This window comes from Phaenicophaeus curvirostris, chromosome 27, assembly GCF_032191515.1.
Source record: "Phaenicophaeus curvirostris isolate KB17595 chromosome 27, BPBGC_Pcur_1.0, whole genome shotgun sequence".
Classification (NCBI taxonomy): Eukaryota; Metazoa; Chordata; class Aves; order Cuculiformes; family Cuculidae; genus Phaenicophaeus; species Phaenicophaeus curvirostris.
In genome coordinates this window covers 4,482,506-4,503,044 of record NC_091418.1, presented here as the reverse complement: position 1 = coordinate 4,503,044, position 20,539 = coordinate 4,482,506, and the positions used below count along the sequence as shown (strand labels likewise).

General features: G+C 58.4%; 2 protein-coding genes across 2 annotated transcripts; both read right to left on the bottom strand.

The window, feature by feature from the left end:
- Nucleotides 1-826: 826 nt before the first annotated feature.
- Nucleotides 827-14,041, bottom strand: ADD2 (adducin 2). Its single transcript, XM_069877469.1, has 16 exons — nucleotides 13,915-14,041; nucleotides 13,152-13,335; nucleotides 12,043-12,181; nucleotides 11,195-11,346; nucleotides 10,508-10,588; nucleotides 10,268-10,417; nucleotides 8,915-9,058; nucleotides 7,830-7,928; nucleotides 7,485-7,661; nucleotides 6,946-7,203; nucleotides 6,212-6,331; nucleotides 6,012-6,101; nucleotides 5,777-5,933; nucleotides 5,586-5,693; nucleotides 3,572-3,857; nucleotides 827-3,160 (listed from the first exon to the last, which is right to left on the bottom strand). Exons 2-16 carry the CDS (start codon nucleotides 13,332-13,334, stop codon nucleotides 3,151-3,153), a joined length of 2,154 nt encoding a protein of 717 aa, XP_069733570.1. The 5' UTR covers nucleotide 13,335; nucleotides 13,915-14,041; the 3' UTR covers nucleotides 827-3,150.
- Nucleotides 14,042-14,939: 898 nt separating this feature from the next.
- FIGLA (folliculogenesis specific bHLH transcription factor) lies at nucleotides 14,940-16,556 on the bottom strand. Its single transcript, XM_069877404.1, has 3 exons — nucleotides 16,332-16,556; nucleotides 15,317-15,469; nucleotides 14,940-15,095 (listed from the first exon to the last, which is right to left on the bottom strand). Exons 1-3 carry the CDS (start codon nucleotides 16,554-16,556, stop codon nucleotides 14,940-14,942), a joined length of 534 nt encoding a protein of 177 aa, XP_069733505.1.
- Nucleotides 16,557-20,539: the final 3,983 nt, after the last annotated feature.

The window sequence follows — 20,539 nt, the reverse complement described above, 5'->3', positions numbered from 1 at the left end:
CCTGCTCCAGCCCCCTTTTCCCCTGCTCCAGCCCCTTTTCCCCTGCTCCAGCCCCTTTTTCCCCTGCTCCAGCCCCCTTTTCCCCTGCTCCAGCCCCCTTTTCCCCTGCTCCAGCCCCTTTTCCCCTGCTCCAGCCCCTTTTTCCCCTGCTCCAGCCCCCTTTTCCCCTGCTCCAGCCCCCTTTTCCCCTGCTCCAGCCCCTTTTCCCCTGCTCCAGCCCCCTTTCCCCTGCTCCAGCCCCCTTTTCCCCTGCTCCAGCCCCCTTTTCCCCTGCTCCAGCCCCCTTTCCCCTGCTCCAGCCCCCTTTTTCCCTGCTCCAGCCCCCTTTTTCCCTGCTCCAGCCCCTTTTTCCCCTGCTCCAGCCCCCTTTTCCCCTGCTCCAGCCCCCTTTTCCCCTGCTCCAGCCCCCTTTCCCCTGCTCCAGCCTCTTCCCCAGCCCCTTTTCCCCCGCCCCAGCCCCCTTTCCCCTGCCCCAGCCTCTTCCCCAGCCCCTTTTCCCCTGCTCCAGCCCCTTTTCCCCTGCTCCTGCCCCCTTTCCCCTGCCCCAGCCCCCTTTCCCCTGCCTCAGCCCCTACTCCAACCCCTGCCCCTGCTCTAGCCTTGGCTCCAGCCCAAGCTCAGCCTCAGTCCCAAGCTCCTGCCCCAGTCCCTGGCTCTGTCTCCATCCCATCTCCATCGTCTCCATCTCCATCATCTCCATCGTCTCCATCTCCATCATCTCCATCTCCATCCCATCCCCTCCCATCCGCTCTCCCCGGGCAGGCCATGCCCCGCTGTTCCACCCTGTCCCCCCACAAATCTCCTCTCTGGAGGGTGCCAAACACAGGGTTTATTTACAGACAGGCGTTACCCAGCGCTTTCCAGCGACGATTGTCAGCCCCCAGCCCCCAGGGAGGGGGACGCCCCGCTCCCCCCGTGCTCCCCTCGAGCCGTGGGCGCGGGACGCCGTCTCTCGGCCTCGTTGCGGTGGGTTCTCAGCAGCCGCGGCCTCCCCGGAGCCCTCCACCCAGAATCCAGCTGCAACCCCAGCATCACCCTCCTTCCCTGCAGCGTATCCGTGGCTGAAGATGGATCCAGCCTCTCTTCTTTTCGGTTGAGAGCATGGACATGGAGGGCGAGGAGCACCAGGCACGTAGAACCTCACGAGGCGCGTTGATTAGCCTCGTGGGCAGCAGCCAGGGGTGCTTCCCTGCCTCCCCACCCCAGCAGAGCCCACCCAGAGCAGCTTTTGCTAAAAAAAAAAGAGGTGAGGAGACAGCAGCGAGCCTGGGGGCTGCCTGCAGCGGGAAAACGCTGGATGAGGAGAGGGAGAAAGCCACCCAGAGGGTGGTCCTGGCTCTGCCCCACTGGGTCAGGGAGCTGTGGCGTTGATGTGATCCCGTATTTCTTTCCTTCTAGCGAAGAAGCGAGGATCCCCGCGGGGGTGACAGCGTCTGAGCCCTTCTCCCTGCTGGAATCACTCATTCTTCCATCTTCTTTCCTTCCGTGTGCTGCACGAGACGCCCAGCCTGCCCTGGACTTGGGGAAAATAAATCCTCCTCTCCGCTGCGAAAGCCCCAGCCTGCAGAGAAAAAGGTGGCAAAGCCCCTGGGGTGAGATCCTGGGGAGAAAAAGGGGCTGTGGGCTCCCTGAGCAGCGCGGGTCGGTCCAGCAGTGGGGCGTGCGGCAGTGTTGGAATTCAGGTCTTTACCCCAGGAGCCACCGTGCTGTCTCAGGGAGGTGTCACAGCTGCCCCTGCGGGGATTTTCTTAGCCTGGGTCATGCCGGTGAGAAAAACGGCCTCCAAAAGCCTTAAAATCAGTGGCAGTAAACAACAGCCCATGGGAAATGGTTACAGGCTTGAGGTTTGCGTCTCGGAGGTTGGCGACTGGTCGAGCACAGGGCTGGTGGTCACACTGTTCCTTGCAGATGGAGAATTTAGGAGCTCAGGGACCTTCCTGCTGCCTCCCCAGTCCTTGCAGGAGCACGAGGGGGAAGCTGTGGCCCTAAATCTGATGCCAGAGCTCAAGGTGGACACATCAGGTAAGGCAAAGCCTTAAAAACCAGGCTCAGAGCAGCTCTGGGGCTCCAGCAAGACACCCACGGGGTGTGGATTTTTGCCATTTGAAAAAAAAAACAACTTTGGAAATTTTGCTTTTCAATTCCCAATTTGCCTGGCACACCCCCTATTGCAGCTCTGCAAAGGACAAACCTCCTCCCTCTGACCCACAGCTCCTGCTCCACCCCATGTCAAAGAGTCAGGAGGTTGGAAAAGACCCACTGGATCATCGAGTCCGACCTCGATGTCCTCGCTGCCCCCAAGATTGCTGGTTCCAGAGGGGAAAGCAAAAGCTGGGAGCTGCCTCGCAGCAAAAAGGCTTTGAAAACAAGGTGGTGGCACAGGGTAAAATCATATCGAGGTGATGAAACCCCACATAGGATTGTGGTGAGCACCCCGAGAAGGCAAATCCCTTTGGCTTGTGGGAGGATGGGAGAGGATCTGGTTGGTTTTGACCCCTAAATATCAGTCTTGGAGCGGCTGCTGGGTGAGTTGGCGTTGTTGGCATCGCTGATTTTGGAGATTCTTCCCTTGGGGCAGGGCTGGGGGGTTAGAACGATGGTCTCGATGGTCTCGTCACTGGCCGGAGCGCTGGAGGCAGGGAGGCGAGGCTGGGTGGGAAGGAAGGAAGCGCCAGAGAGGTTTTTAAGTTGGGCTCTGGGAGCCAGAGCAGGGGGAGAAGCAAATATCCAGCCTCAGCGAGCCTGGAGCTGGTGCGAGCGGTGGGGCCTCTGTCTGAAGTGAATCGGCAGCGCGTGTTCATCCCGAAGTAGCACTTAGTGAGTGAAGTTTTGCTCAGTTTTAAATAAACACAGACACTTTCCAGAAGCTCTTTTCTTCTCCCTTCTCCGGTGCGGTTCGTGGGGGGGGTGTGTGTGGGGCTTTGCTGCTCTGCATCGTACAGCAGGTACGTGAGGTGGTGGCACCAGGAGAAGGGGACTGAGAGTGGCTCTCTGACCCTGGAGGAGGATTATATCCCAGGAAGAAAAGGGTCCCAGGCTTTGCTGCCTTGGCCTCTCCTTCAGGGAGAGAAATCTCCTCATGTTCAGCTTGATCTGATGCTCCAGGAGAAGCAGGTGAAGAGTTTTGCCTGGGGGTGAAGCCAGTGCCATTCAAGTGGAGCTTGAAACAGAAGGTAAAAAAAAAATAAATAAACACAACAAAACACCCTTTTCTTCCTCAAACCAAGCAGGCTGCGCCCCGTGAGGGCTCTGCAAGCAGTGGGCAGGGGAAAAGGAACAACCTCAGCCCACGTGTGGTGCCTGGGAGGGAGAGGTGGGAGGATGGAGAGCACAGCAGGTATTTTTTCCCCAAGCAGCAAACGGGGGCCACAATCTTTTCGTAAAGCTCGGTGACCACCTCCAAAAAAGCAAGTGACAAGGGACGAGGTGCCTCGTGCCAGGAGGACCCGGAAAACAACTCATCTCCGGGGTTTATTGGCTGCGCCGGGGCCAGATGCATAAGAGGAGCTTGTCCCTCTGCCTCGGCGCCTCCGTCCGGAGAGGTTGGCGAGAGGCCTCCGAGGGGACTCACGATTCAATCTTTTCCTTCTTTTTGCCTTTTTTCAGGAAAGACGGCGTCCGGAATTTCTTCTTCTTCTTCGAAGGCGATTTGGAGGGGGAACCTTCAGGGGAGACGGGGCTGCTGGTCACCGTCTCCTTCTCCTTGGGGGCATCGGGGTCGGCAGGGGAGGTTGTCCGGCCGCCTCCTTTGCTTTCCTCGGTGCTTTGCTCCTCATCCTTCCCATTCACCACCGGTGGCCTCTCCTTCTCGGTGGTGGAATCAGCTGGTTCTTGGCCGCCATCCACCTTCTTGTCACCTTGGCAAGAGGAAAAATGGGAGAGGTGAGGGTTGGCCAGCCCCGCGGGGGTTTAAATCCCTCCCCAGCTCGCTGGTTTGACCTGGGCAGGAGCAGGATTTGTCCCTCCCATGGATGGAAAACGTGGGATCTGATCCCCTCCTGCCACAGGCACCGTTTTCCTGAGTTTTTTCCCCCCTCCCCGTGGGACAAGCGACAGTGGGATGGAGAGCCGGGAAGAGACAAGGCAGGGAGGGCGGCCGGCTCCATCCTGGCCTCGCCCCTGGAAATAAAGCAGGCAGCAACGAAAATGAGGCGACCCAAGGCATTTCCTTCTGCGAAACCCTGAGCAGGGCGCCGCTCCCCACCAGAGCCACGGAGAGCAAGGTCACCCCGAGGTAGCTGGGAGCGCGGTGGCTCGCGTCCCTCCTCCCGCAGCGAGGCTCGAGGACGGCCTCTCCGTACTTACTACAGTGACAAGTATTCAGAGGCAGAGGTAACTCCTTGGGTGAAAGCCACACGTGGAGGAAAGAGAAAGGAAGACGTTGTGGAGACACACAGACAACATGAGACACGATGAGAAAGCAACAAGCCACGCGCTCCTGCCCCCCTCTCCCACGTTCTGAGACCTGCTGTGGTTTGTAGACGACAGATTTGCACTTTGGGGCATATAATAGGAATATTGCAGCCATCGGTGCATCAAGAGGGGGATGGAGGTGTCCCCTGCCACCCGACAAAGACACCAGAGAATCACAGAATCACCAGGTTGGAAGAGACCCACCGGATCATGGAGTCCAACCATTCCCATCAATCACTAACCCATGTCCCTCAGCACCTCGTCCACCCGTCCCTTAAACCCCTCCAGGGAAGGGGACTCAACCCCCTCCCTGGGCAGCCTCGGACAGGGACCAATGACACTTTTTTGTGAAAGATTTTTTTCCTGCTGTCCAGCCTGACCCTCCCCTGGTGGAGCTTGAGGCCATTCCCTCTCGTCCTGGCCCCTGTCCCTTGGGAGAAGAGCCCAGCTCCCTCCTCTCCACAACCTCCTCTCAGGGAGTTGGAGAGAGCAATGAGGTCTCCCCTCAGCCTCCTCTTCTCCAGGCTAAACACCCCCAGCTCTCTCAGACGCTCCTCGCAATCCTTGTTCTCCAGCCCCCTCCCCAGCTTCGTTGCTCTTCTCTGGACTCGCTCCAGAGCCTCAACATCCTTCTTGTGGTGAGGGGCCAGAGCTGACCCCAGGATTCGAGGAGCGGTCTCCCCAGGGCCGAGGCCAGAGGGAGAAGAACCTCCCTGGCCCTGCTGGCCACGCCGTGTCTGATCCAAGCCAAGATGCCCTTGGCCTTCTTGGCCCCCTGGGCCCCTGCTGGCTCCTGTTCAACCAACACCCCCAGGTCCTTCTCCTCCAGGCAGTTTCCAGCCAGACCTCTCCTAGTCTGGAGCTGCTCAGGGTTGTTGTGCCTCCTGCTATGATGATGATAAAGACCCACTGGATCACGACTGGACTCGATGATCCGGTGGGTCTTTTCCAACCTGGTGATTCGATGTTCAAGGCAAGTGGTGGCTTTGGTGCCTTTGTGGCATGAATCCCCATCAGCGCTCGGCTCCGCTGGAGCGGGGAACCCCCCTCAAAGGGACCCAAGGGTGACATTTATCTGTGTTTCAGTGGAGTTTGGCTCCAGCCACCCTCATCCTCCCCGCTTTAAGTTGCTGCTCGGCTGGCGAGCCCGGGCGCTTGCCAGCCCCACTCACCCTCCGAGGGCTCCGTGGTCGGCGGGGCTGGGCTCTCGGCCGGTGGGGAGCCAGGGGGTGATTTTGGGGGGGGAGCCTGGCTCTCCTCTGCTGCAGCATCCTTCTCACCTGCCAGGGGAGAGACCAGCTGGCCCTGAGCTCTGCCGGGCACCGAGGATTTAGAAATCAGGTCTCCCCCTTCCCCCACCTACCCTGAAGCCCCAGCTTTTTCCTCTCCACCTCCTGCTTGTACTCCTCCAGCTCCTGGTCGGTGAGCTGGCTGAAGGGGTTCGGCGGCTCCGGCTCGGGGGGGGCCTCCTCCCGGGATGCCTCTTTGGGTTCTGCATCCCCCAAATGGCTCTCTGTGGACTGAACCCCCCCAAAAGCAGTGTCAGTCCCATCGCTGGAACATTAGGGAGCCAGGGCTGGGGAAGCGGGGTGACCTACGGGGCTGCGGCTGCTCTCGGCGATCACGCTGGCCAGCAGCTGCGACTGGGGCCCCGCCGACTTCACGTCCTGGCGGTTTTGCTCTCGGATCTGTGGGGAAAATATAGGAAAAAAAAAATCACCTCTGCTTGCTCCAGGTTCTGCCGAGACCCACGCACCCGCACGCAAAACCCTCTGGGTCTTTCAGGATGGGGCTGTACCTTGTTCCTCATCTCCAGCACCTCCTGTGGGTCCGTGTAGAGGGGCACAAACTGATTTGGGTTCTCAATTCGGATGGCAGTCCCGCTGCTGCTTTTTTCCACCTCGTCTGCCTTCAGCCACTGCGAATTGGGGAGAGAAAACCCAGATAAATACACATCGCGGAGAGAGGAGTCCCCGATAAACACGTGTGGCAGAGGGGAGACCCCAGCAAAGCTTGTGATGCTCGGAACCCTGGGCTGGGGAGGTGGGATGTTAAAATAAATATAATTATTGGGGGGAAATAGAAGAGGAAAGGAAAGCTTGTGTTAAATAAAGGCACCAAATGAAACATTTCTCACTTTGGAGGAATTTTTCACGGAAAGGGTCACTGGTCCCTGGCAGAGGCTGCCCAGGGAGGGGGTTGAGTCCCCTTCCCTGGAGGGGTTTGAGGGATGGGTGGACAAGATGCTGAGGGACATGGGTTAGTGATTGATTGGTTGGACTCAATCCAGTGGGTCTTTTCCAACCCGGTGATTCTATGATTCGTGGGGTCACTAACATCACAGGCATCCCCCATCTGCCTTTTTTTTTGGTACCCAAAAATCCCCCCAACCCCTCAATCCAGCTGGCACCCATTCCTCAAGCCAATCCCCCTCGCTAATTAACTCAGCGCCCTGCAGGATGCTGCTGCAGCAGCCAGTCCCCTTCTCTAATTAACTCAGCACCCTGCCCGATGCTGCAGCAGCCCCCGCACCATTGTCTTCGTCTTCTGGCTGCCGGCACTGCCCTGCTGCTCCTCAGCCACGTTGACCCTCGTGTAGATGTTGGGGGTGTTAAGCCACCGTGTCTTCTCTTTCTGCTGCTTCTGGGCGTGCTGCCGCAGCGCAGGGACCGGGGCAGCCTCCTCCTCGAAGACGAAGGCCGTGACCGTGGCTGGGATGAGCACGTCGCTTTTGGGTTTGCTCTTCTCCTGCACGAAGGGGTAGCGGTAGGTGTAGCCTGTTCGGTATCCCTGGAAAGGCAGAAAGCGCTCAGTCATGATAATATAAGGATGAAAAAAGAGGTATTTTTGCATGTTTTGGAGCAGCTTGTGGCATTTTTCATGGAAAGGGTCACTGGAACAGGCTGCCCAGGGAGGGGGTTGAGTCACCTTCCCTATAGGTGTTCAAGGGATGGGTGGACGAGGTGCTGAGGGACATGGGTTAGTGATTGATGGGAATGGTTGGACTCGATGATCCGATGGGTCTTTTCCAACCGGGTGATTCTATGATTTCAGCACCAGCCGGTACTCACCAGGTTGTCCAGCATCCTCATCAGGGCTTCGAATTCGTGTTCGCCCAAGCGGCTCTTCTGCATGGGCCCGAAGGTGCTGCCAGCCCAGCGCACCGAGCCCACCTCGTGGGGCCGATGCTTGGTGCGCTCGAGCACAATCAGGTTCTCCACACCGCCCGCGCTCGCCAGCGCCGACACCTACGGCAAAGCCCGGAGAGAGGCAGCTGATACAGCCAGAGAGCGGTGGGATGGTCCCACGCTTGCCCGTGGCTTCTGTGGCTACGAGACTGCACTGGGCTGCCCCATCCGAGGCACCGTGCTGGCAGCAGGGACCTGGCACAGCTCGGTGCACGCCTGGGGGCTCACCTGGATCTCGCAGGCCGCCTGCAGGTGGAAGATGCTGTAGAAAGCCTCCTCGGCCGTGTCCCCCAGCGCCAGCACCCCGTGGTTGCGAAGAACCAGGATCTGCAGCACCGAGAATGAGGAGAGAGGACATCAGGGGGATGAGGAGGAGAAGGAGAGAGGACATTGGGGGGACGAGGAGGAGGAGGGAGGACATCGGGGGAGATGAGGAGGAGGAGAGAGGACGTTGAGGGATGATGATGAGGAGAGAGGACGTTGAGGGATGATGAGGAGGAGAGAGGACATCGGGGGGATGAGGAGGAAGGACATTAGGGGCACGAGGAGGAGAGAGGACATCGGGGAGATGAGCAGGAGGAGAGAGGGGGGATGAGGAGGTAGGACATTGGGGGGATGAGAAGGAGGAGGAGAGAGGACATCGGGGGGACAAGGAGGAGGAGAGAGGACATTGGGGGAGATGAGGAGGAGGAGAGAGGGGAGATGAGGAGGTAGGACATCGGGGGGACGAGAAGGAAGAGGGAGGACATTGGGGGGACGACGAGGAGGAGAGAGGACATCGAGGAGAGGAGGAGGAGAGAGGACGTTGGGGAGATGAGGAGGAGAGAGGACATCGGGGAGATGAGGAGGAGGAGAGAGGACATCGGGGAGATGATGAGGAGGAGAGAGGACATCGGGGAGATGAGGAGGAGGAGAGAGGACATCGGGGGGACGAGGAGGAAGGACATCGGGGGGATGAGGAGGTAGGACACTGAGGGGACAAGAAGGAAGAGGGAGGACATCAGGGGGATGAGGAGTAGAGAGGACATCGGGGAGATGAGGAGGAGGAGAGAGGGGGGATGAGGAGGAGGAGAGAGGGGGGATGAGGAAGTAGGACATGGGGGGACGAGAAGGAACAGGGAGGACATTGGGGGGGATGATGAGGAGAGAGGACATCGGGGAGATGAGGAGAAGGACAGAGGAGGGATGAGGACATTGGAGAGGACATTGGGGGGATGATGATGAGGAGGAGAGAGGAGAGAGGACATCAGGGGGATGAGGAGGAGGGGATGGCATGGTTGCTCTCACCACCATACGTGTTACCTTCCCCTCACCTTGCAGGTGGGCCCGAGGGATTTTTGGAGCTCGACCCGATCGGCTTCGTCCTCCACCTCCCCGTGGAAATCGAAGTAGGCGACATCCCCCAGCAGCAGGGCAGCGCGGGAGATGGGCAGGAGGCCGCAGCGCATGGCCGACACCTGCAGTAGAGTGAGCAGGGGTCAGGGTGACAGCCTGTGTGTCCCCTTCAGTGACTCGCCTGCTGAACAAGGGAAAGGCTGTGGATGGATCTTCCTGGACTTCAGTAAAGCCTTCGACACAGTTTCTCCCAGCATTCTGCTTGAGAAACTGTCACCTCTGGGCTGGACGCTCTCCTGGGTGGAAAACTGGTTGGCTGGAGGGCCCAGAGAGTGGTGGGAAATGGAGTGAACTCCAGCTGGAGGCCAGTGACAAGTGGTGTCCCCATGGCTCAGTGCTGGGTCCAGCCCTGTTCAATGTCTTTATCAACGACCTGGACGAAGGCATCGAGGGCACCCTGAGCAAGTTTGGAGATGACACTGAGCTGGGTGGAAGTGTGGATCTGCTGGAGGGTCGGGAGGCTCCAAAGGGATCTGAACAGGCTGGATCCATGGGCTGAGACCAATGGAATGAGGTTTGACGAGGCCAAATGCCGGGTCCTGCCCTTGGAGCACAACAACCCTGAGCAGCTCCAGCCTAGGAGAAGCCTGGCTGGAAACTGCCTGGAGGAGAAGGACCTGGGGGTGTTGGTTGAACAGGAGCCAGCAGGGGCCCAGGGGGCCAAGAAGGCCAAGGGCATCTTGGCTTGGATCAGACCCGGCGTGGCCAGCAGGGCCAGGGAGGTTCTTCTCCCTCTGGACTCGGCCCTGGGGAGACCGCTCCTCGAATCCTGGGGTCAGCTCTGGCCCCTCACCACAAGAAGGATGTTGAGGCTCTGGAGCGAGTCCAGAGAAGAGCAACGAAGCTGGGGAGGGGGCTGGAGAACAAGGATTGCAAGGAGCTTCTGAGAGAGCTGGGGGTGTTTAGGCTGGAGAAGAGGAGGCTGAGGGGAGACCTCATTGCTCTCTGCAACTCCCTGAGAGGAGGTTGTGGAGAGGAGGGAGCTGGGCTCTTCTCCCAAGGGACAGGGGACAGGACGAGAGGGAATGGCCTCAAGCTCCACCAGGGGAGGGTCAGGCTGGACATTAGGAAAAAATATTTCACAGAAAGGGTCACTGGGCCCTGGCAGAGGCTGCCCAGGGAGGGGGTTGAGTCACCTTCCCTGGAGGGTTTAAGGGACGGGTGGACGAGGTGCTGAGGGACATGGGTTAGTGATTGATGGGAATGGTTGGACTTGATGATCCGGTGGGTCTTTTCCAACCTGGTAATTCTATGATTCTGTCCCCACTCACCGCAGCCGTGGCCGGCGTGTGCAGGCGGATGATGCAGCGGGCGTCGGGGCGGGCAGCGTAGATGGCAGCGTGGAGGCTGAAGCTGCGGGCATCGGGGGTGAAGCCGGTGCTGCCCTGCTCCACCACGGCCCCCAGCACGTTCACCTTGATCTGCAGCGGGAATTATGGGGGGCTCAGAGCTGGCTGGGTTCACCACCCAATCCTGGGACATGAGGATTTAGGGAGGGCAGGTGTGCTCACCAGGCTGGCTGCTGTCACCTCACTGCACGCCAGCCCCTGTGGAGCCACCAAGAAATGCTCCTGCTCCTTGCTGACCCGCAGCTGCGCCGGGAACGACCCCAAGAGGTGTGAAAAAGAGTAAGAAAAAAAAAAAGGCAAAAAGAAAGCAACCCTCCTCCAAAGAAAACCATCCCCCCATCCCCTAAGCTCCCCCAAAAGACAGCATCCCAGGGAGGGGGTTGATTCACCTTCCCTGGAGGGGTTTAAGGGACGGGTGGACGAGGTGCTGAGGGACATGGGTTAGTGATTGATGGGAATGGTTGGACTTGATGATCCGGACACTTCCAACCTGGTTATTCTATGATTCTAATTCCCACCCTGCAAAACTCCCACAAAGAATCCCCCATAATCCCAAACCCACCCCGTAAAGAATCACCCCATAAACGTCAAACTCCCCAGCTCACCCTCCCAAATTCCAACCTCCCTCAAAAACCTGAAACATGCTCAAAAATCCTCCAATCCCCCCAACTCCACAAAATACTCCAACCCATTCAACTCCCCCCAAACCCTCAACCCCCACACCCCTCTCAAACCACCCCAAGAAACCCCCAACTTCTCCTTCAACCCCCCCAATCTTCCCCGCCCCGTAAAAACCTCCCAAGCCCCCCCAGCCACCCCCAACGTCCCCCCAGGCTCCATGGTGCTCACGGTGACGGCCGCGTGTCCCAGCTGGGCCCAGCCGTAGAGGTCGAGCAGGCGGTGGATGCTGCCCACCTTGCAGCGCATCAGCCGCTCGCCCTTGGCCAGCGCCGGCACCTCGGGGCCGTGCAGGTCGTTGATGGGGGTGACGGCCACCAGCCCTGGGGATGGGCCACCTCCTCATCAGCAGGAGATGGAGGAGCAACCCGTCCAACCCCAAGGGTTGAACAGGTGGTCACGGAGCTGCTTTTGGTGTCCCCTAAGGTTTGGTGGCCCCCCCAAGGTCCCTGGGACAGCTGGTTGGGGTCTGCAAAGTTTAGCCTCGAGAAGAGGAGGCTGAGGGGAGACCTCATTGCTCTCTGCAACTCCCTGAGAGGAGGTTGTGGAGAGGAGGGAGCTGGGCTCTTCTCCCAAGGGACAGGGGACAGGACGAGAGGGAATGGCCTCAAGCTCCACCAGGGGAGGGTCAGACTAGATATCAGAAAGAAATTTTTCACAGAAAGTGTCACTGGGCACTGGCCGAGGCTGCCCAGTGAGGGGATTGAGTCACCTTCCGTGAAGGGGTTTAAGGGACGGGTGGACGAGATGCTGAGGGACATGGGTTAGTGATTGATGGGAATGGTTGGACTCGATGATCCAGTGGGTCTTTTCCAACCTGGTGATTCTGTGATTCTATGAAAGTGACCCCCACCTCTGTCCCCAGTCCTCATCCCTTGCCCTCTCCTTTTATACAAGACTCTGCAGCCCTGTGGGATGTTTTCTCATCTATAACTCCATAAATTAAGAAAAACCCTCAAGAAATTAGCCAAAGCATTCTATTCCTCCCCAAAAAAAGCCCTTGGTGGACATGGTCATACCCATGGGAGAGGTGGGGAACACGGCGGGGGACGTGGTGGCCATGAAGTCAGCAATCTGCCGCAGAGCCCAGATGTGGGACGAGTTGTTCCCCTTCTTCATCTGCTCCTGGATGAGGCTCTCCAGCTCCTCCCTGAAAGACTGGAGCATCCCGGCCCCACCAGCGTCACCTTCCCCGGGGAAGGGACACGGTGACCCAACAGGGACTGTCTGGTGGCACCGGGGTGGAAGAGGCACCAACAGGTTGGTGGTGGCAGCCTCATCGCCTTAGTGGAAGAGGCACCACCAGGTTGGTGGCACGGTGACGATGACATTGCCAGCTTGGTGGCAGCAGCACCGCTGGCTTGATGGCACAGGCTACGGGGTGATAGCACCACCACAAGCTCAGGGGCAGTAACACCACCAGCCTGGTGGCACAGGAGTGGTGGTGGCACCACCAGCTAGGAGGGGATGAGCCAACGTGTGGTGGCATTTCCGTTGGGATGAGGGGGAGTGATGGGGCTGGAACGAGAAAGAGGGACAGGGTTGGGGCAAGAGAGAGGGATGGAGCTGGAGCGGAGAGGGAGGGATGGAGCTGGAGCGAGAGGGATGGGGTCAGAACAAGAGGGATGGAGCTGGAATGAGAGAGAGGGATGGGGTCAGAACGAGAGGGACGGAGCTGGAATGAGAGAGAGGGATGGGGTCAGAACAAGAGGGATGGAGCTGGAATGAGAGAAAGGGATGGGGTCAGAACAAGAGGGATGGAGCTGGAATGAGAGAGAGGGATGGGGCCAGAACAAGAGGGATGGAGCTGGAATGAGAGAGGGATGAGGTCAGAACAAGGGGGATGGAGCTGGAATGAGAGGGAGGGATGGGGTCAGAACAAGAGGGATGGAGCTGGAATGAGAGAGGGATGAGGTCAGAACAAGGGGGATGGAGCTGGAATGAGAGGGAGGGATGGGGTCAGAACAAGAGGGATGGAGCTGGAATGAGAGAGGGATGAGGTCAGAACAAGGGGGATGGAGCTGGAATGAGAGGGAGGAATGGGGTCAGAACAAGAGGGATGGAGCTGGAAGGAGAGGAACGGAGCTGGAATGAGAGGGATGGGGTCCTCAGAGGAGCAGCCCCTCACCGGGCTCTGGAGGATCATGGTGACCCGCTTCTTCTGCTCCATCATGTTGAAGTCCTGCCGCAGGTCGGCTGCCACGTTCCGTGCCCGCAGGTACTCGGGGTCGTCCTCAGCCGAGCACCCCAAGTACCGAGGCCCGTGGGTGGGGGGCGAGGGCAGGGGCTCCGGGCTGGCTGCCATGCTCATCCTGCTGGCAGGACAGCCGGACAGCGTTGGTCACTGCCACCCTTGGCCCCTCCAGGAATACAGATTGAGAAGAAGCGACCAAACCCACTCCCAGCTGCGCCCCAGAGATAAGCGCCAGCCAGCCCCCACCCTGCCCAGGGCACAGCCCATCCCTGTGATGAGTTGGCAGGCAGAGAATGGGGTTGGGGGGGGGGGGGGGAAGCTGAGAACAGCCAGCTCAGTGCAGCAGTGAGAGCAGCACCCAGGGGGGCAGCGCCCGCGCCCCCCAGCTTGGGGTCCCCACATGCCATGGAGCCGACACATCTTTCAGGCGACATCCCCAGCTCCCCCCTCCCCACTGCAGGCATCATCAATGAGGCATCTGGGGGGGCCTTGCTGCAAAGGGAGCCCCCAAATCCAAGTCTTGCCCCCCCCCCCCGTCCAAATTATGCAGGGTGCACACAAGCCCAAAGCTGAGCTGCTCCCCCAAATCCTGGAGCATCCTTCATCAACCCCCCCCCATTGCTCAGGGCTTTCACCAAGGCAAAAGCAGAGCCCTTCCCCACTGCAACCCCCCCAGTTTTGCTGCTCCTGGACCGACCTGGGTCAGATGGAAGTGGGGAGCCTTTTCCAAGCTAAAAATTCCCAGGGGGGGGTTCCCCAGAAGCCCCCGGCGAGCAGCGAGTTCCTGAGCATCCCAAGGGGATTTGCCCCCAAGGAGAAAAGGGGAGAAAAGAAAGAAGAGGGGGGTGTCAGGGCTCCCCCCATCCCTGGGTGGGGGGACAAGACATCCCTAGGTTGCCCCCCCACCCCCAGCATCCCCAGCCGCACCCAGCGCCGCTGCGGCAGCCGCAGGGATGGCGGATGGGGATGAAAAATAAGGAATCTGGAAGGATGGGGGGAGGAAAACTGCATCCCTGCCCCCCCCCCCCCGCTTCATGGAAAGGGATTGATGGAGAGGGGAGGGGGATGGCGGCTGGTACCCACCGCCCTCGGAGATAAAGCCCTGGGGGGGATGCACCGCAGCCCCCACCCCGCATCCACATGCAACCAGCATTAAGGGGGAGGAAAAAGAAGGAAAAAGGGGGGGCACCCAGCTGGTTCCCCCCCCCCCCAGCCCCTCCCCGAGGGATGCTGCGGCCCGGAGGATGCTGCCATCACCCACCTCCTCCTCCTCAGAGCATCCTGACAAAGGAACGCCCCCACCAGCCCCCCCCCCCAAACGCCAGGCGTGGCCCCACCCCCCTTCCCCTCCTTAAAAAAAGGGGGGAGCCCCCTGGACCCCCCCCAGTGCGAGTAAACACGGATGGACACCAGCATCACCGCATCCCGAACCCCGCTTCATCAGCAGCTCGTTAATTGGGAACCCTCTTAATAACCCGATGGATGGAAAAGCAGCACCACCAACTGCTAATTACATTTTTATAGAGCTGTTAATTACAGTTCTCCCTTCCCCACCGTGGTTTTGGGGGGATGGACACCCCCCTTGCCCCCCCCCCCATCCTGCTTCTGGGCACCAGGCAGGTTGGGGCACTGGGTTTAATGGGATGCAGGACAGAGCCGTGGCCCCAAAACTGGGGTTTGGACCTTGAACTCAGTGGGGTCCCCGCCAGACACCGCGGCTTCTCAGGGATTGGCAGGAAAAACCTGAAAGATTAAAAGAAAACGAGATTTTTTTATTTCTCTTTTGGAATATTTAGGGGGAGGGGTCCCAGCCTGGTCCTGGGGGGGGGCTCCCTGCCCGCTGTTACCCAGCTCCAGCTCAGCATCCGTGTCCTGACACTGGGAAAACTGGGGGTGCAGGGAGCAGAGAAAAATAAAAATCATGGAAAATGAGGGTCCCCCACCCCCCGCCTTCCCCAGATTCATTATTCCATTTGTTTTCCCTTGTAAAGTTAACTGTGACCTGAAACAAGTGAGACAACCCAGGTCAAACCCCCAAACCCACGCTTGTTAGAGGGGATGGGGGGGTTCATTTTTTTTTAGGGGGAGCCCCTCTGTACCTCAATGCCCCCCGTTTCTTCCAGCACCAGGCGCAGCAGGCGGATGTACTCGGCCGCAGCTTTCAGGGTGTCCACTTTGCTGGGCTTGCGGTCGCGGGGGATGAGGGGCACGAGGGTCTTCAGCCTCGAGAAGCCGCTGTTCAGATTTTTAATCTGCCAGGGGGAAAAGAAATTGAATTTTATCCACAGGGATGCAAGCGGGGAGGGGGGGTAGGAGCAAAGCAAGAGCCCAGCATCAAACTGGGACACCCTAGGGTCAAACTGGGAGTACAGGATTCCAACTGGGACCTCCCTGGTTTGAAACTGGGAGCCTGGGGTTCAAACTGGGAGCCCAGGGCTCCAATGGGGGCGTCCTGGCATTCAAACAGGGAGTCCAGGACACCAACGGGAGCCTCCCGGGGTCCAAACAGGGAGTCCAGGACTCCAACGGGGGCCTCCCGGGGTCCAAACTGGGAGGCCAGGACTCCAACGGGGGCCTCCCGGGGTCCAAGGACTCAAACTGGGACCTCCCGGGATTCCCACCAGGGGCCTCCTGGAATCCAAACTGGGAGGCCGGGACTCCCACCGGGGCCTCCCGGGAGCCAAACTGGGAGGCCAGGACTCAAACTGGGAGCCCTGGAGTCCCACCAGTGGCCTCCTTAGATCCAAACTGGGAGTCCAGGACTCCAACCGGGGCCTCCAAGGAGCCAAACTGGGAGTCCAGGACTCCAACCGGGGCCTCCCAGCAGCCAAACTGGGAGCCCAGGACTCCAACCGGGGCCTCCCAGCAGCCAAACTGGGAGCCCAGGACTCCAACCGCGGCCTTCCCAGGTCTCCAAGTGGGGCCTCCCGGGATACCAACTGGGAGCCTCAGGATTTAAACCAGTGCCCCAAATACAGAGGCGAAGCCCCCATAACCTGCTGGGCTTACCCACCCTCTAGAGCCACCCCAGGTGCCACCGTGGTGGGACACCGCTTGCAGCCCCCCTTGATTTGATTTTCTGGGGGCTGCCAAGGGGTTTTGGGGTCCCCTCACCCTCTGGCGCTCCTTGGCGTTGGCCGCCTGCCTCCGCTCCAGGACGTCGGCCAGGTCACCCGCTGGGCAGTAGCGCCCGTCCGGCTGCTTGCGCAGGCGAGCGATGGCAGCGGCGCGGGGCAGGGGGCCGTAGCGTTGGCTCAGCACCATCTCCAACATCTCCGGGGCTGGGGTGGGCTGCAGGACCCCCCCACGCAGCTCCCCGGCTCCCCCGGCCTCCTCCATCTCTGGGGGAAAGGACAGATCCTGCACCTCAGCCTCACCCCACAGCACTCACTCCCCAAGACAAGAAGGAAAACAGCTTAAAAAAAGGCCCTTAAATAGCCAAGACACAATGAGGTGCAGGTGAGGCTCAACCTGGCCTAACGAGGGGTGGGGTTGGGCTCTGACCCTGCCTCAGTTTCCCCCCTCAGCACCTGAGTCCTCAAAGCTGGTGGTTGCATCGTCTTGACCTTAAAAGTGCCCCAAAACCATCCCTGGGATCATGAGAGGGACACACACAAGGCCTGACACCCCTAAAATAAGGCTTTTAAATACCCAAGACCCAATGAGGTGTGGGTGATGCTCAACCTGGCCTAACGAGGAGTGGGGTTGGGCATGAGAGGGGGCTCTGACCCTGCCTCAGTTTCCCCTCTCAGCACCTGAGTCCTCAAAGCTGGTGGTTGCATCGTCTCGACCTTAAAAGTGCCTCAAAACCATCCCTGGGGACACACACAAGGCCTGACACCCCTAAAACAAGGCTCTTAAACACCCAAGACCCAATGAGGTGTGGGTGAGGCTCAACCTGGCCTAATGAGGGGTGGGATTGGGCATTAGAGGGGGCTCTGACCCTGCCTCAGTTTCCCCCCTCAGCACCTGAGTCCTCGAAGCTGGTGGTTGCAACGTCTTGACCTTAAAAGCGCCTCAAAACCATCCCTGGGATCATGAGGGACACACACAAGGCCTGACACCCCTAAAATAAGGCTCTTGAATAGCCAAGACCCAATGAGGTGCAGGTGAGGCTCAACCTGGCCTAACAAGGAGTGGGGTCGGGCTCTGACCCTGCCTCAGTTTCCCCTCTCAGCACCTGAGTCCCCAGAGGTGGTGGACGCAACGTCTTGACCTTAAAAGTGCCCCAAAACCATCCCTGGGATAATGAGGGGGACACACACAAGGCCTGACACCCCTAAAATAAGGCTCTTGAATACCCAAGACCCAATGAGGTGCAGGTGAGGCTCATCCTGGCCTAACAAGGTGTGGGGTTGGGCTCTGACCCTGCCTCAGTTTCCCCTCTCAGCACCTGAGTCCCCAGAGCTGGTGGTTGCATCGTCTTGACCTTAAAAGTGCCTCAAAACCATCTCTGGGGACACACACAAAGCCTGACACCCCTAAAACAAGGCTTTTAAATACCCAAGACCCAATGAGGTGTGGGTGAGGCTCAACCTGGCCTAATGAGGGGTGGGATTGGGCATTAGAGGGGGCTCTGACCCTGCCTCAGTTTCCCCTCTCAGCACCTGAGTCCTCGAAGCTGGTGGTTGCAACGTCTTGACCTTAAAAGTGCCTCAAAACCATCCCTGGGATCATGAGGGACACACACAAGGCCTGACACCCCTAAAATAAGGCTTTTAAATACCCAAGACCCAATGAGGTGTGGGTGATGCTCAACCTGGCCTAACGAGGGGTGGGGTTGGGCTCTGACCCTGCCTCAGTTTCCCCTCTCAGCACCTGAGTCCTCAAAGCTGGTGGTTGCATCGTCTTGACCTTAAAAGTGCCTCAAAACCATCCCTGGGAACACAGGGACACACACACAAGGCCTGACACCCTGGGGATGGGCAGGGGGCATCGCCCCACGCAGGGAAATATGGATTTGGGAGGCTTTGTGTGTCCCTGAAAACGTGGGAAGCTCTTTTGGGGGGGGGGAAATATAAATATGAGAGGTTTAATAAGGGTGAGGGCTCTTTCAGTAGATGGCAGTGTTAGTCCCTGCAATGCAGGAAACCTCAGGGAGGGCTGGAAAAAGGGGAAAATTCCTCTTTACCCACTAAAAACTGAGGCCAGTGGCTGCCTGGTCACTCCAGGTTCTTCCCTGTGGGGGGAAATTCATCCCAGCCCCAGGTTCCTGCTCCCCAAAACACCATCCAGCCTCCCCCTCTGGTGCTTGTGGGGAGAAAAGCCCCCCAGGAGCTCACTCCACTTTTCCAGGAGGTTTGGGGAGCGTGGGGTGTGGAAGGATCAGTCATGTTCCTCCATGCAGGGCTGCAGGTGCCGTGCCTCAGTTTCCCTCAACCTGAAAACACCTGAGGGGCTGAAAACCTTTTCCAGGCTGCACCAGGTTCTCGTACTGCAGGGAGACCAGGGGTGGAGGAGCAAATGGTTAAGAAAACCAGCCCCAGAACAAGCCTCAGACACACCTGGAAGGTAAATGAGCTTTTATCAGAACCTCAGAAATCCCAAGTTTCCCCTCTGTAATGCTCCATAATGAGCTTCCTTCTTCTGCAGCCGGATCTGGATAATCTCATTATTACTGCCTGACCAGGAGGGAGTGAATCTTGCAATGAATCCAAGGTTGGGTGGGCTTGAAGCCTCCCCACCCCAAAAAAAGGGGGGTCTGTGCATGCCTGCTCACTATTATTTGAAGGTGGAAGCATCCAAAGGAGGCTGCCGAAGTCCTCTGATACCTGGTGTTTGCTCCTTTTCCTTTGTTTTACAGCTGGGAAAAAACCAAATTGCCCTGGTTGGGATGTTTTGTGGATTAAAAATCGAGGGAAATATCAGAAGTGGAGGGAAATGCTGCAGGAGAGGAGACAGAGGGGCTCAGGGGGTGTTTGTGTAAATGGGATTTGCAGGAGTCTTGCCCAGATGGGAAACGAGCAGAGCTGGGAGGCGAGATTATAGGGGTCAGGGTTATTTGGGGTCACAGATGTTAAGAGTCATGGCTATTAGGGGTCGCAATTTCTAATGTTTCCATGTTTTTTAGGGGTCAAGGTTATTAGGAATCTGAGTTATTATGGTCTGTGCCTTTTAGGGGTCACAGTTATTAGAGACCGTGTGTTTTAGGAGCCATGGTCAGGGTTATCAGCCCCTGCTCACAGCAATTGCAGGGGAGCAGCTGCAGCAGTTGAGGATGCTGCAAAGCCAGAAAGGAGCTTATTCCCCTTCCTTCCCTCTCTATTTTTTGTTTCTGCCAGCCTGACGTGCGACGCGGGTGGCCAGCACAGCCCCCTAAAAATAGCAGCAGCCTCATGGAGTTGTCATGAGCAGGGGGAAAAGGGCAGAGCTCCTCCAAAAAAGCCTCTCCAGAGGATTTGGAGAACGGCTTCTGTCACCCTGGCCTAGGGCATCCCCAGGATTTCTGACTTTTTGCCCCAGTTTGCACCCCTCTCCTGGGCGGTTGAGCATCCTCTGTGCTGGGAAATCGGGAAGCATCTAGGACTGAATTCCTGGAAACCAGCATCCTGGCAGCCCAGAGGCGGTTTGCCTGTTGGGAATGCTTTGGGACGAGGCTGTTTTCCAACAGTTCAGTCTCAAGCACGCTCAGTTATCCCTTTCATTGTTCCTGCTCCGAGTGTGGCTGGAACAAGAGCTCAGTCTGGGTCTCAAAAACCCAGCACCACCTGCTGCCCTAGGATGCTCCCCAAAATCAGGTGCCTCCGTCCCATCGGCTTCAGCCCATCCCTATCTCTGTTGGGGTCAGATATTTGCTGTTATCATGAGACTGAAAAAATGACCCGGTGGTTTCTAAAGATTGTGGCAGGGTTGCTGCCAGGAAAGATGAGGGAAGAGGGGTGGTGCCAGGGCTGCGGCGTGGCTGGATCCTGGTGCAGGGCAGGTGTTGACATGCGATTAAACCCGATCTTTCTTGACGTGGCCCCAAGCGTCTCGGAGGCAGGCAGTCCTTGCAGGAGCCACCTGCCTTCTGCTAGCTCCGTGCCGCCCATGAGCGCCCATCATGGGCTGCTGGCCAGATCCTAACCATGCTTCAATCATAGAATCATCAGGTTGGAAAAGACCCACCAGATCATCGAGTCCAACCATTCCCTTCAATCACTAACCCATGTCCCTCAGCACCTCATCCACCCATCCCTTAAACCCCTCCAGGGAAGGGGACTCAACCCCCTCCCTGGGCAGCCTCTGCCACTGCCCAATGACCCTTTCCGTGAAAAATTTTTTCCTGATGTCCAGCCTGAACCTCCCCTGAGCTTGAGGCCATTCCCTCTCATCCTGTCCCC

Coding starts and splice junctions, on each gene's coding strand:
- ADD2 (XM_069877469.1), bottom strand. CDS start 13,334: ATGAGCATGGCAGCCAGCCCGGAGCCCCTGCCCTCGCCCCCCACCCAC. Junction 7,662..7,829: donor AGGCGGCCTGCGAGATCCAG/GTGAGCCCCCAG, acceptor GCTTTGCCGTAG/GTGTCGGCGCTGGCGAGCGC. Junction 5,694..5,776: donor GAAAAAGCTGGGGCTTCAGG/GTAGGTGGGGGA, acceptor CTCCCCTGGCAG/GTGAGAAGGATGCTGCAGCA.
- FIGLA (XM_069877404.1), bottom strand. CDS start 16,556: ATGGAGGAGGCCGGGGGAGCCGGGGAGCTGCGTGGGGGGGTCCTGCAG. Junction 15,470..16,331: donor ACGCCAAGGAGCGCCAGAGG/GTGAGGGGACCC, acceptor TCCCCCTGGCAG/ATTAAAAATCTGAACAGCGG. Junction 15,096..15,316: donor AAGAAACGGGGGGCATTGAG/GTACAGAGGGGC, acceptor CAGTTTTCCCAG/TGTCAGGACACGGATGCTGA.